At 37.7% G+C, this 15,602-nt stretch overlaps 1 protein-coding gene across 1 annotated transcript in view; it reads right to left on the reverse strand.

The window, feature by feature from the left end:
- oxct1a (3-oxoacid CoA transferase 1a) overlaps positions 1-15,602 on the reverse strand; it is a 58,179-nt gene that overhangs the window by 17,446 nt on the left and 25,131 nt on the right. Inside the window, exons 8-13 of the mRNA XM_042488990.2 lie at positions 15,101-15,208; positions 14,227-14,341; positions 12,779-12,873; positions 11,882-11,930; positions 11,425-11,497; positions 9,966-10,041 (exon numbers count right to left, since the gene is read on the reverse strand). Of these exons, the coding sequence (XP_042344924.2) occupies positions 9,966-10,041; positions 11,425-11,497; positions 11,882-11,930; positions 12,779-12,873; positions 14,227-14,341; positions 15,101-15,208 (516 nt within the window). The remainder of the gene's footprint in view (positions 1-9,965; positions 10,042-11,424; positions 11,498-11,881; positions 11,931-12,778; positions 12,874-14,226; positions 14,342-15,100; positions 15,209-15,602) is intronic.

Here is a 15,602-nt window from a genome sequence, read left to right on the forward strand (position 1 = left end):
TCTTGAAACTATGATTAGACCCTCTCTATAAAAGGCGTCCATAGCTGCATATTCAAAGAAAATAACTGGGTGTGTAAACCTGATTAACAGCACTAACTCTTAGCTACCAACTGCTTAAGGTTTGTGTCACTAGTAGACAGTTATAGCATTGCACCAATGACATCATAAGTGTTGAAAAATATGATTATATCCCACAGTTTAAAATATCTAGGGACTACTGTGTCTTATTTAGGCAGAAATGTGAGCAGAGCACAGTGCAAGCAGCAAAGCATCTGTACTAAAGCTTCAAGAGGCATCCCTTCAAAACAACAGCCACTGTTCACTTTTCTTCATCTTCTAAATGAGTTGCATAGATAATATGCTTAAAATGGGGCTTTAAAACATGTCTGAATGTTCCTGTGTAGATACACAGTGCACAAAAGCTTTGTCTAGTTACAATTCAATGGGTAAATAAAATAAATACATGTTTTCATCAAAACTTTAAATAAAATCACAGTGAGATTTCATTTAAAAAATGGAGCCAAAATACTTTTCTAAAGATAAGCAATTTGAAAGATCATCACAGCAACACAGCTGCCAGCCGGGTGAAAAATTGTCTTCCATACCCTCATTGTTCCCAATAAAGAAGGTTTCCAAATAAGGAAGGCTGACATGCAGATATGGCCACAGGGTGACGGCTGAGTAACTGAATTAAAATCCCATTTGCTCATCAATCATGTGAAGAGCCTGCTTTGCTCTCTGCTCGATAACCAGAGGATATATATGCCAAGTGTGGTAGGGATACTGTCTGCCTCCGGGGAGGCCAGCTGGGCAGAGAAGATATCAACAGAGAGCGGAAGGAGGGCTGGGAGAGGGGAGGTGGGGGTAGAGGAAGTAGGTAGAAAGCATAGACTGAGAATATGGGAGAGGCTGCATTTAATTTCATATACTTCATTGTATTATCTTCCAGAATGCCAACTGGGAGTGACCAAACATAACTTCCTCAAATAAAACAACCCCGGGGGGGGGGTGTCAAAATAGTATCCTTAGTGACTTTTAACCTTCAAACAAAATCACTCCACCGTTTTTCCTTTCTGTTTTTCTTTCAACACAAAATGTATCTTAAGATGATACGCAAAGAGGAAACTGTGTCCTTTTTCATATGATCAATGTTAATGCACTTTGAGACAGGCAAAGGGCTAGGTGGTGTGTGCAGAAGCCCTCGGGGAATAAAACTGTCTGACCTGATAGTAGCAGGTCTGGATTTACAGCTGCTAATGCACTCCACCCTGCTACTAGGCTGCAGTTAATCAAAGAGGGCATCTGCTTTTAAAATTAAACATCCGCGTTGAACCCCAAGTCTGGTTATGATCAATAAAAGAGTCAAAACAATAACAAGTGTTTGAAGGAAATTACAAAGTGATCGTGTTGTGCTGTAGTGGCAATGAAATTTCTGCTGGAACCGCCATTTACTATAAAAAATGAATTGGCTATGTCTTTTTGGCAACTAAAAATGCAAGCATCAAGTGAGTGGAATTGTTATAGGCCATTAATTTTTGAATGAATGCAAGCTCTGAAATGAAATGATGCAACCACAGTTCCTGTATTGCTTTGCGGTGGCAACAGCCAAGCACACAGGAACAACAATTCAGCCTGTAAATACACGCTGTCAAATGTCTCACTAATGCTTATGACCTTGTAATATAAAGAAATACAGAACAGCATTGCTGTGGAGACAGACAGGTGTGGGCTCTGTGGCTCACAGAGTATTGTCCATGACCTATATTGCTGGGAGGATTGTCATTTGCCCGTCTTTGATTTACAGCTTTGCATATGCTTATCTGAGGCTGCTTTGATCCAAGCTGTTCTTTATAGGAAAAGTCTTATCATGATCTGTTTGATGAGGAAAAAAAATCATGAAATGGTTTGATAACCTATAAAAGCCAATAACCTATTTCATCCTGCTCACTATTAAGTTAAGGGTTGATTGGATTTCATTAAATCCAATCAACCCTTAACTTTTGGCCGGTCTGGCTGTCTGTGAGACTTGTTTTGTCTGACTAGGTTTGGTTGCTAGGCTTCTGTGAAGCTGCTCACCTGCAACTGTGCCAATAATCAGATCTTTCTTGATTACTTGCCTTTTAATATTGGAGGCATCCCAGCAAATTAAAAAACTCAAGACCTACCTTTGTAGATTGGCTTTTAATTGAACTATAAACATTTATTTATTCATCGACTATTTATACATTTTAGTCTGTTTTACTGGATGATATATAATTTTACTGTTTTTAACATTTATCTAATATTATACTTTGTGCTGTTATTCTTTCATTTACCTACTGTTTAGAGTATCTTGTTTATTTGTTATTACTATTATTTGTTAATTATTACTATTATTTATTCATAATAACTATTATTTAGTTATTATTTTTCTATCTAGAAGTTTTATCCTGCCTCTGGTGCTTCATCACTTATGGTAGCTTTTCTTTAGTTCCTGGTTTTAATGAGTTTTCCTACTTCAATGCTTTAATCAATTACAAAGTCTTGCTTATCTTGTATTTGTATTTGTGTGCTAGTGTGCTTTTGTGTGTGTGTGTGTGTGTGTGTGTGTGTGTGTGTGTGTGTATGTGTATGTGTGTGTGTGAAGGGGAAGGGGTGTGTGGGGGAGGATCTGGTTTTATTGTATGACACACTTTGTGTTACAGTTTTGTTTGTATGAAAAGTGCTTACAAATAAAGTCTGATTGATTGACTGATTGAAAAAAATAGACTATTCTGCCCAATGGATACTTCGAGGAAACTATGGAATATAGTGGTTGCTGTAGCGTAAGGCTTCAACCAGCAGAACTTGTAGGAAGGCACTTAAACGGAACTAATAGATTGTCAGAACAATACACACAGAAAGAAATATCCTCTGTCTAAGTCGCCTGGGCAATTTAGCTATTTAATTAACACAGCTTTGATGATTATTAACCTTGTTGGTCTGACTGAAGCCCCACAGGTTTTTAATTTCCTCACTGCTCTGATTGTGTCCATTTTGCCTGCTGAAATCTCGGCACTGCGGGGGCACTTGAACACCTGAAAGTGTGTATCTAGACACATTTCATTAGCTAAAACACACAAAAAGATAAAGATACCCTGTGAGACATCTCCCCTCTAAGTTGCAGCGACTGCTGACATGCAATCATAGGGAAATATTCATACATGCTGTTTAGGGAGAACTGCTGTATTGTTGCATAATGTTTTACAGAAGACCTAATTCTATTCAAATGTGCAAAATACTGTTACTACAAAGGCACTTCCATGTTTTTTTTCTAGTTCTTTATTTCACTGCTTCACATTAGCACCAGTAATGAGAAAACTCGTTGACACTGATGTTACTTTTTTTTTCCCTCGATACATCCATTTTACTTTCATTGGCTTATTGAACTGTCTTTGAAATGAATCCTTGCCGGAGGCAGATATACAGTAGCCTACACATATGCTAATTAAATAGGCGTTAAAGAACATCCATTCATATAATGGCTTTAAAAGTGAGAGATAATGTGGGGGACTGCAGAAGGCAGTATTAGAGGTGCAGAACCCAGATAACATAAGACTTTTCAAGTTAAAGCTCTCCTAAGATGACACCTATCATAACATGGAAGCAGAGACACAATGACAGAGTCCATCCTACACAGATAAAAGTCCTGAACAGACTTTTATAAGAGTGAGCATGAAACAACAGTAAAATGCTTTAATACTGTGGTTTCCTGTATATAGAACACTGTTGCTCTATCTGTCTGGGAAAACAGGGCAACAGGTGTAACAATTCAAAGTCTGCCATTCTTCTTTCAAAGAAATCTGTGCATACGGTGCCTATGTCCTCTATCTGAAGAAGAAACATTTAGAAAATTCAAATTCTGTTGCCATTTTATCCATTATCTATGGAGGCTGTGAGAGCTCAATGCGCTGCATACAAGAACATCACTTTACCAACACACATTTCACCAACATGACGACACAAAAACATCAACTTGATGACACACAAACAATATGACAACACAAAAAAACATGAATTTGACAACAAACAAAAACATCAACACGACAACACCAAAACATCAACTTGAGGACAAACGAACAACTGACGACACATGAATACATCAATCTGACGACACACAAAAACATCCACATGACGACACACAAAAACATCCACATGACGACACTCAAAACATCAAAATGACAACATGCAAAAATGTCAACTTGACAGCACACCAAAACATCAATTTCACAACATGCAAAAACATTTGATGTCACAAGAAAACATCAAAATGAAGACACACGAAAACAACAACTTGATGACACACAAAAATATAAATTTGAGGACACATTTAAACTCAACGTCAGAAGAGAACAACTTGACAACACACAAAAAAACTTTATACACAAAAACATCAACTTAGGCACATGCGAAGACATCAACTTGACGACACATGAAAACATCACCACAAAGACACACACAAACATTCAGCTCACTGACACGCAAAAACATAAATTTGACAACGGCGGAAAACATCAACTTAATGGTGCATGAAAACATCAATTTCACAATACATGCACAGCATTTGGAAAAAGCACAGCAAGAAGCTTACAACACAAAGGGAACTGTTTCAGTGGATGCTAAAATGTGACGCGCATGGCAGGGACACACTTGCTATTGTAATGGTTTCGGTTTATGAAGTTTGGACTCTCAAAAATGAGAAGGCACATCTCAAGGGGTTTTATTCTATTAAATACATTTGAACAGAAGTTATTGAAGTTGGCTATCTGTCAGTGGTGTTGGAAAATCACCTAAATTGTAAATGTTTTGGCTCATTTTAACATTGTTAACATTATTTAACATTTAACATTATTATTGCAGATCTGTAGTTAACTTGGGGTTAGCCTGTTGCTCATGTGCATCACTTTTTAGTGTCCTTTGGAAACACTTTCCATTGTGTTGTGAACCTCTTGCAGTGTTTTTTCTAAATGCTGCTCCTTTGTCGTCAAATTAATGTTTTTGTGTCGTCAAATTGATATTTTTGTGTGTCGTCAAGTTGATGAATGTTTGTAAGTGCTGCACAAATTGTCGGTGAAGATGGTTGGTGAAGATGTTTCTTCTTTTGCATGTGTTTTGTCTATTTGTAGTGTGTTGACTCTCAGGGCCACCCTAATTATCAGTCAAAAGGACTGATTAAAAAGCTGATTATTTAATGACATACAGTGAGATTGGTTCTCCAAAATATGCTGCCATGGCACAAATGAATGAGAAAAGCATCATGGGAAACCTATACTTTGACTAACACAATTGAATTCGTCTTACTAGGCTTAGGGGTTTGCTTGCATTCTTTTTTATGTTGCCATGACAACAGAATACGATGTCCTCGTGATGCACAAGTGTTCACTTTCTAGTCAGTGGCAGAAACACCACAGAAAATGACCCCCTTCACAATCCAAGTGTTCCCACTTACCAACTGGCTTCCTTTCTCTCCCCCACAAATTCTCTGACAATCTCCGCTGTCTGATACAAATGGCTCTCTATTTAATAACATAGCGACTGCCTGCTACAAGCCTTCGTTACCCAGACAACTAATGACAAGAATCAGAGGGAGAGACGGGACTGACAGGAAGACAATGGACACAAAGTAACTGGGAAACATAACTATTTACAGTGTGTAACTTGTGAATGCAATGTAATCTACACTAGCAGCATATATGGGAGAACAAAAACTAAACATGTAAAAATGTGCAGACACTGAGAACTTTGTGCTACAACTAATAACTAAGAACACCTTTAAAAAAAAAAAATATATATATATATATATATATATATATATATATATATATATATATATATATATATATATATATATATATATATATATATATCTGCCCTCTAATTTTCTTGTCATCTTTTCCTATTTATTTTACAAATTATAGGGTATCTTTTACACATTTCGTCATTGTCTGTTTCCCAAGTATTTTAGAGACACCTAACCCATTTGCTTGGATTTCAATGGTTTAAATGGTTGTAAAACGCACCTGAATACCGAACAGGACACTAATGTTTTCAAAGGGTTTACTGATGATAAATTGGCAATTATGTCCAGGTAAATCTGTTTATAATACAACAGGAAAGCGAGTGAAATTCTTAAAAAGCACTATGCTCTTAAGCAGCTTCTTCATTGAAGCTGCCATCAGGCCTTATCATGAGCACCTGAGCTAGTAACGGCATTTTAATAATAAGTACCTCGAGCAGTTGTAGCACTTAAGTTGCATTTATACTGAGCCTCCAGGGTTTTGGAATATATTTCTGATCTAGCACTTCTCTTAAAAGTCAACACCTATCGAACTGAATTCTGTTTTATAAAATACCCAGCTGTAATTGAGTTGACCGGGTATATCTTTATTAGTTTGGTCAACTTAAATATGTTCAGTTTTGCTTCATTTACAATATTTGTACACTCAAAACTCTGAAAAGTAATGCTGCTCAGGCAGTCAAAATCAATAAAAGTCAAATTTGGTTCCACTTTAAAAACAGTGTGTGGCTGACTGTTAGAAATCTGTAAGGATGTACTTATGACAGGAAACATCAGTGTTTACAAGACCCCTGCGTTCAGGACAGCTTGATAAAGCTCCGGCGGCGAAAATGATAAAATAGCACACTAAATCCACAATGCCATCCTTTATTCTATTACCCCATTCTCTCCATCTATTGTTTTTCCAGATGTTTCAGGCTGAGTGGAGATGTAAAAGCATTTCAGAGCCCTCAACTGGAAAATGTTCATCTGCATTTTGCATATTTAAAGCGTTCAAAATCAACATAATCACGCTGAGAGTACTGCATCCCCGACTCCTACGTAAAACATTTCCAATTTCACGCTATGTAGCCATCTTTGGATAGTGAATAATTTTCATTATCCCAGAAGGTGGGAAATATAATTCTCTTCATCAATCCTTTCAAAAGAGGGGATAATGAAGATTGAATGTGTAGGTGAGGACAGCAGTATTTGTGTCAGTGTTGCTGCATTATTTTTGCTGTTCAAACTGTCCAACACAAGAGTGGCCAAACAAGATAAACCTACCTCCCTTTGAATAACAGCTTCACTGCAGGCCTTCAATATCCGTGTTTAATATGTTTAATCAAGCACCAGTTAATTAGCAATAACCACAGACAAACAAGCACAACTGGAGAGTTAAGAGGAAATAACGCTGCCACATTAAGAGATCACCATCAAAAACAGTATTCTTGTGAATAGTGCTGCCTTACATTTATCATATTTAATTTTTTGTGTTTTGTTCTCTACATGTAAACATTTTCGACACTCTGTATTCACTCTGCCGCTTAGAGGAGGTGCATCTACAAAATTATGCACTGGCCAAAGCAACCTTGCATGTGCACTTCAGTCAAGCAGAAAACAGCTGCTTGCCAGGGGGCATTTCTGGGTGAGCCCTCCCACATTGTGAACAGTCTTTTAATGGGTTCTTAACCTTAGTAATCACAGAGGACAAATGTGGCTGCTGTGGTCTTAAGACCAATTGACCTGATGAAAAAATCTCACAATAATGTTGGCAATCAATTAAAATTGTTGCGCTCACAAACTGCCCCAACCCCCTCGATCCCCTGACAAGCATATTTCTGTGTTCTTGAATAACAAAAACCAAGGCTGCACCTTTGTGAATCGTGCTGCTTTCTAATGGAATTTGTGAGCTTGTGGTTACGACTTGGAAGATGTGTACACAATATATACTTGATGTTCAAGCGGTCAAGTTGTGAGAAGACTGCTGCTAAGTTACAGCAACATGGATGACAAAAGTAGCCACCATGTGAACAATTTAGCAAGAAAGAGAGAGGGTAATGCAGGAATGTCCAAACTTTTTAAAATAGGAGCCAGATTGGATAATGTGAAAAATACCTGAGGGCTAGCTGCTTCTAGCATCAAATGGGTTATTTAAAAAAATCTAAACAACGGAAACAAATGCAATTGTTTCATTGTGCAGTGAAAAAAAGACTGCACTTTTAATGCTCCTGAAAGCAGCACTCCTCACTGTTGAATTTATGCCTCTTTGCTGTGGCCATGTCTGCTACTTTTACTGCTCCATTTTCTTTTTCACTGTCAGTTCCGCCTGCATAATTCCCACTTGATGCATGTCTACGAACTGTGTGATAGTCCTGCCACTATGAGGTGAAGGGAAAAATGCAAAGCTATATCTGCTTGATTAACCAATAATATGTGGCAGGCCACACATTGTATATTTTGAAAGTCAAGCCGAGGCTATTCAAAATTGGTTGAAGGGCCACAACTGGCCTCCTCGCCGGGCTTTGGACATGCCTCGGGTAAGGTAATTCAGGAATGCACAGGCATAATGACAGAGGGAAAAAGATGTTGCTGTTTGGAGTAACATCTTCCTCAGACATATTCAAATATTTGAATAGGAAAAATGAACTTCAATGGCAAACAACTCATGAACTCTGAGCTTTTAGAAAATTTCCACTCCTGAGATTGTGAATACCACAAAAGAGGGGCGTTCATATGGACTCTCATGGTGAACACAACTTCATTTGAAGGCAGTATTGGTTTTAACCAAGACATCTCTTTCTATGAGAAATGCTGAAAGCCACCAAGCATAAACAAGGTCTTAACTGTCTAAATAAAATACTGCCAAACTAAAAATCTTTGGTTTTTGGACTGATCATCAGACAAAACAAGCAATTTAAAGACGCAACTTTAGATTTTTAACCAGTCTTGTGTTAGAAATATCTCGTGGACCAACAATACAGTTGTCAAGATCAGGATGTGCGTGATAACAGTTAAATCTCTCCACAACCGAAAACAATTGATTACTAGAACTATCTGGAAACATAAACTATAAAGTACTATAAAGTAACTATAAACTATAAATTACTAGAAACTAGAAACCATAAATTATAGTAACTATAAAGCAGCAGCCAACAACCTAAGAAGACAAAAAAATGACTAAATTACATTGCACAAGTTAAAGGAGCTGCTGGATTCACATTTCACCACAGTTGTACCTTGTTTAATTGCACAAGACAAAGAAATTATTGATTGATGGATGCACAAATAAGCAGATTAATCACTAATGAACATAAGGGAACTGTTTCAAATTTCCACCTAAGGTCCTCTGTAAGTAGTGATTAACATCCCAAAAAACTCATCTGTGTTGAAGTTTTTTCCATGAAAAAATCCCCTTATGCCTTAAAATAACTTGGATGTAATTGCCTAATTAAGTATGCGTGAAACTATAAATATATGCAAATGAACCCACACCTTTAACACCACCAGTTGCTTACTTGCAGCTTGAGCACACCTGCTAACTTTAAACTCTGCCCATCACTCTCAACAGTGTTGGAAACCTGACCAATTACAGGAAACATGAACCTGCAGATTGACTGTTATCCATCAGATAACACGTCTTGCTAATAAACCTTGTCTCCGAGTCTTGCAGCATATTTTAAAAATAAATTAAAAAAAACACCATATGGACATGTTTACAAAGCTTAAGCTTTTTTAAGGTTGATTGCGAAGCCTCAAGTCAACTGCATTATTGAGTGACAATAAATAAATCTTAAAATGTTCTAAGCGGTATAATCTAAGAAAATATCAAGTATTATACATTACTGAAACATTCAGAGTTACTGACCTGTGAGAGTCAGCAGTGTGACATAAAAGGACTAAGAACAAAATCATAAAATTATGTAGATTCAAGGACGACACATTTATCAGTAAAATATCCCATAAACCAATACAGCAGTGCCTCAAGCCAGAGAATGATTATTACCAGAGAGTGGACACATCTCTGATACAAACTCAAAAACAAAGACTATTATAAGCCTCACAAAGCAGCATTTGAAGCTCGCTTATTGCAGTAATGGTGGTGTGTTGACCTACAGCAGATAAAGCAGAAAGCATGAATTTTCGATGTGTGTCATCAAAACAAACTTACTGGGATCATCCAGTTGGCTAGGTCTCCATGTTTTGACACCTGCATGGCTCCCAGCATTGTCAGGTTGATGTGACCCCTAAAGAGAATGACACAATAGAAGAAGACAGCTGTCAACTTCAGAGTCAGTTCAACTCATGAACCCACTCATGAAGTCCACTCACAAGAAAAATGCATATATTTGTGCCACATTGCCTCTGTTTGTTTGTGACAAGACACACAACACAAACGCAAATACTTAATGATAGGGTAGATTCTAACAACAAATGTCTTCACAATAATAATCCTGTTCCCATCTCTGCTGTTTTCTTCATAGCAGAACTTGTCATAAGTAAAAAGCTTGCACATTTATTCATTTTTAAACTACTGTATCTTCTTACCAAAGCTTTGTTTCTGAAATGTAATTTGTATTTTGCATATTTTGTTTCTGTTTGGTGCTGAGGTCTTATCTGCTCCAGCTGCCACATTAAAATGCTGTATTAGCAGAATAAATTGAAGTCTAATTCTGTGGGTAAGCTAGTTATTTCATCTCTTGATTAAGAAATCAGTTCCTTTCCCTGTTTAAGGATTTAAAGTGAGGTATCAAGCAACCCCTCTAGAGCAGGTAGGAGCATTGCTAGGATGCTTGTAGTTAGATAGATTAAAACCAGGATGTATGGCACTGCTGCAGACAGTAAAATCCTAACTATCTAAATTCCCTTATTGCTTCTGTTCACATACATAGCAGATGTGAGGAAACACACATACAAAGACTAAGATGTGATTAAGGTTTGTAAGAAAGACGCACATGTCTAAATGTAATCCCATGTAGCTCAACTGGTGTTTGAGGCAACATGGCTCACAATCCACCATGTGTTGCGTTATTCTTTCTCAGTGACACACAGACACACACAGATGCTAACACAGACAGACACGGTTCCGTTTGGTCTCCGTCAGTGTGACTGGACAACACTATTTATGAGCACTATTGGATTTCCACTGGGTGGACAAACAGAACTGATGCTGCAGGGTGTGCGGGTGGGCAATCTCAGACAGCTGGCAAATCAATAAGAACCAGGGACCTTGGGAATATTGGCCAGGCTGCTGTCTAGTTGTACTGGTGATAGTAGCTATTTGTTAATATCCAGTTTCTATGTCCTGTGGTCAAATCACATATTTTCAGCTGGGTAATGCCTCAGATGAATAAATGTTAAATTGAGGAGAAATTTGGTGAGAAAATTATAAAAAAGTGTACAAAGCTATACTGCTTGATTAACCAATAATCTGTGGCAGGCCACATATAGTATATTTTGTTGTTGTTTTTTTGTTTTCTTTTTTTGCATAAACTGGACCACAAAGTTCAAAGAAGTGACTGACAGTTTTAAGCATTAATATCTTGTCTATATGTAAATCCAGAAAAGCCAAGCATATCTAACTTTGAGTCAGCAAATAAGTTTTCAGAGCTCATGTGTTATGGCCTTACCCTCGGATCATGGCAAATGACTCATCACTGGAGAAATAGGCAGCGCCAGGGAGAACCGTGACAGTCTCCTTCCCTAAAGAAGAGAGGTTACATATTTGAGATACATACTGTACATATATATTTTTTTTCTTTTTTAAAACATAATATTGGGATTTATATATCAAAGCAAAGTTAACAACACTTTTCTAAAAAGAAGCAGAACAGTTTACAGAAATTCATGGATGAAAAACGCAAAAAATTTATGAATGGATGAATTAAAAAAAATGTGCATCTACAAAGAATTGATTGAAAAACTTTAAAAACTTTATGGAGAATATATCGTATTAAGCATTCATGTGAGAGTGTTTATAATTTAGGACACTGGGAAAAGCTCTTTTAATCCATCCAAGATTTCCACATTATTTAAAATTTTACATGAAGATAAATCCTTGGGTGTATTGATTTAGATGATCCTCACCAGCGTTAATCAGGTCTGCATCCACATCCTCCTCAGTGGGGTAGGGGCCCTATACAGAGAGAGATGAAAATACACAAGAAAGTGTGCAGAGGTGGGCAGCCACACATACACTCACAAGTGCCTCATGGGCCATGATCTTTCAAGGGAGGACAGACACAATCACATTTCTGTGATCTGATGAGACATTGATTTTCTCTGTGCTCAACAAAGGGAGCAATCCTACTGAGAGGAGAGGAGAGGAGAGGAGAGGAGAGGAGAGGAGAGGAGACGCGAGGAGAGGAGATGTGAGGAGAGGAGAGGAGAGGAGAGGAGAGGAGACGCGACGAGAGGAGAGGAGACGCGACGAGAGGAGAGGAGACGCGACGAGAGGAGAGGAGAGGAGAGGAGAGGAGAGGAGAGGAAAGGAGAGGAGAGGAGACGCGAGGAGGATAGCAGACAGCAGTATCTCTTTAAAACTGGCACTCTTAATTAAAAGAAATGTTGACAAATAAAGCATTAGCATAGGCACCTACATTCTCCTGTCAACACAACTGATTGGAAAGTCACTCCAGAGCAGCAGCAGCAGCAGCAGCCTTTGTTGAAAAGCTCAGCCAGCAAATAATGATTGTGAGAAAGAAAAATGTATGGGAAAGTGTCAAACTGCCACAATCTGTTACCTAACAAATCCAGCACTTTTTCGACTGAGGGCCCAAGCCAGCAATGATACCACTCAAATGAGTGGCTATTCATCTTGCTACATGCTCAGAGCCCAATTCAGTTTAAAAACGTTTACTGCTGCTTGAAACGACCGTCTACACACAGGACAGAAAATATGCTGCTGCTGCTCATTATCTTGTTTAGTTGAGAATAAAAGCACCGAAGCCTGAGTGGGAGGAAAGCTCTTTGTAGGCGTCTTACCAGTCCCAAAATTCCATTTTCACTTTGGAGGTGTACAGTGATGTCTGGCTTTATGAAGTTGCTAGCCAGCATGGGAATACCAATACCAAGGTTGGCTGATGGGCTCTTTGTTAAAGATAGTAGCTGTTAAATTTGAAATCCTGCAATATAACTCAGGTACTGAGGAGACAGTTCACCCTAAATTCAAAAATACATACTTTTTCTCTTACCTGTAGTGCAGTTCATTATTTTAGATTGTGAGTTGCCGAATGTTGGAGATATCTGCTGTAGAGATGTCTGCCTTCTCGTGAATATATAATGGAGCTAGATGGCACTCAGCTGGTGATGCTTATAGCACCAAAATGTACATTTGAAAAAGTCAACAGCAATGTCTCTTTTCAAGATACTCAAGATAATCCACAGTAGCAACAGACCTTTCATTTAGAAACTACTTTCTCTCTAGCAAACTACACTCACCTAGCGCATTACATGCAGAAGGAAGAGGCTAATGCTCGAGATGTGAACATTATTGCCGTCCTCCTCGGCTGAGTTGTAACATTAGCTAGCTCTGCTAGTAACTATGCCACCAAGTTCCTTTATTATCAGTCCATATTCAAAACCTGCATTTTCCTTTTTTTTTTAAAAGTTATAATAAATTCAACATTATTAGCTGAGATAAATCAGTCTATTCATAATATACCTGTTTAATTTACACTAACATTAATGATAGGCTAACTGTTGCCCATGAACCATTGTGCAATCATGAGTGCTAGCTAGCTTTAAATCACACTGTGGCACTTATCTATAACGGTGAGGTGATCTAGTTAGCTAACATGTACGTAATAGTGAAACATATTGGCAAATTATCTTCAGCATTACTCCAAGTGTACAGTGTATTTATATTTTACAGTGAACTGTCCCTTTAAGTTGAAGATTAAAATATAGTATCATGTTAACAGTTATTTCAATAGAAACTACCATAAACCTATCAACCACATTGGAAAGTTTGCTGTGCTCCTCCGAACAGTCGAGTTGTGTAAATGCATTTGAAAGATTTGTTTTGTGTACAATGCTCAAACCCACAGAACTATAAAGTCTTAATACTGCCAAGATACCAAACATGTCATGCTGAATTATAGGGGATTGTGAATAAGTCCAAATATCACTGAGTTGTTAATCACAGATCGAGCCACTCAAAAACGAAGGCTGCTTTCATGAGAAAGAACGAATGCTATCACAATAACATGTAAATGTGAAATGCTGACAAAAAAAGTATGCGCATAATTTGTCAGTGCAATCAACTGGTGCAAAGGCTACAATTATTCATAAAGTGTGATGAAAAGAAAGGAAGGCACAGCTTTCTCTTTCTCTGTGGCGACCGACCAACTCCTGCTTTTACTTGTGTCAAAACAAAGGCAATATGTGATTTTGCACTTTGCTCACAGCTTGTATTCTTTTACAAAGGATACCATACATCCCATCCTCAAACTCCAGAGCAGCCCGGCGAATGATCCGTTCCCGAACAATGTCTGAGTCTTTCTTTGGTTTGGGCTTCTCTTCTTGGCTTTTCTTTACTGTGCGTTTCTGGAATTATACAGAGATATATGAGGAACAGGATGACAGCATGTTGGAAGGCTATTTCTGGATGAGTACAAGGACACATACGGATTACAGCGAGTATGTGTGTTTCTGAACAATAATGGAAATGCAAAATTCTGCAAAACTAAGGCTCTAATTTCACCCTCAATTGTTATAGGATTCTTTTTTTTTTTTTAAATTAATTGAATCAATTGTTGAAAGATTTTCAGTAAAGTGACTTCCACATAATGACATAATTTAGAAACTATATAGAGAAAGGATGTGTACATATAATCTCTTCATTTACTAATCCTTTAACACCTGAATCAACAACAATTTTCTTGTGCTGCATTCAGAGACCTTTCACAAGCATTTAAGCCTCTGAAACTTGAGAAAATCGGTTTCATTTCTTTCAAAAACATGACGAGCAACTTGGCAAGAAATGCCATGTGAATTGCAAGATATTAGTAAAAGGAAACAAGAAAACTACCTAAAGAGGAGGGTGCTTTTAGATGTTAACAAAAAAAAGAGAAAAATAAAAAAACTGTATTTATAATTCTTATACTTGTATATTTAAAATCATATTACATTTTTTGGGGCTTCTTTTCAAGTAATTTTTTTTGTAACTTTCTCCTTATTTCTTGCCAAATTTTGGGCCATTTCTTGTTAAGTTGCTCATTGCCTTTTTCACATGTTTTTAGAAGAAATCAAGCCATTTTGCTCAGGTTTCAAAGGGTCAAAGCTGTGCGAGGCCTGGTTTTGTACCTCAATCCTTTTTTCATAGCTGGCTCCCTGGATGATCCTGTGGACGTAGATGCTGGGTATGTGGATGTCCTCTTCAGCAAAGGACCCGACATCCACCACCTCCTCCACCTACACGGAGACACAGAAAGATGAGCTCCAACTTCACCTGTAAAATGCCTCAAGATCACTGCGATTAAAGCTCAGATAAGGAAACCACACACTGATGGAACTGAGCTCCCAGAAAATAACCTCTGCCTGCCCTGCTATGAAATTTCACAGATTAGCTGATAAAGAGTGTTTGCCATTCCTATTTGGTACTCTCAAGAAATGACTTTTTTGGATAATTTTAAAAGCAAATAAAATAATGGAAATGCTCAACCGTTATTTTACAGCAGACTTGTGTGTCTTATAATTTGTTTGATATTTAATCCTAAACTGAGCTAAATAAACAGTGACGCACAAGCAGACGTTTGCTTACCAAATATGGTCTCACAGTTTTAAAATTCTGCCTCTGTCACGTCTT

The sequence above is a fragment of the Plectropomus leopardus genome, chromosome 4 (genome assembly GCF_026936395.1).
Source record: "Plectropomus leopardus strain MGB_pleo_1.0 chromosome 4, ASM2693639v1, whole genome shotgun sequence".
In the NCBI taxonomy this organism is placed as follows: Eukaryota; Metazoa; Chordata; class Actinopteri; order Perciformes; family Serranidae; genus Plectropomus; species Plectropomus leopardus.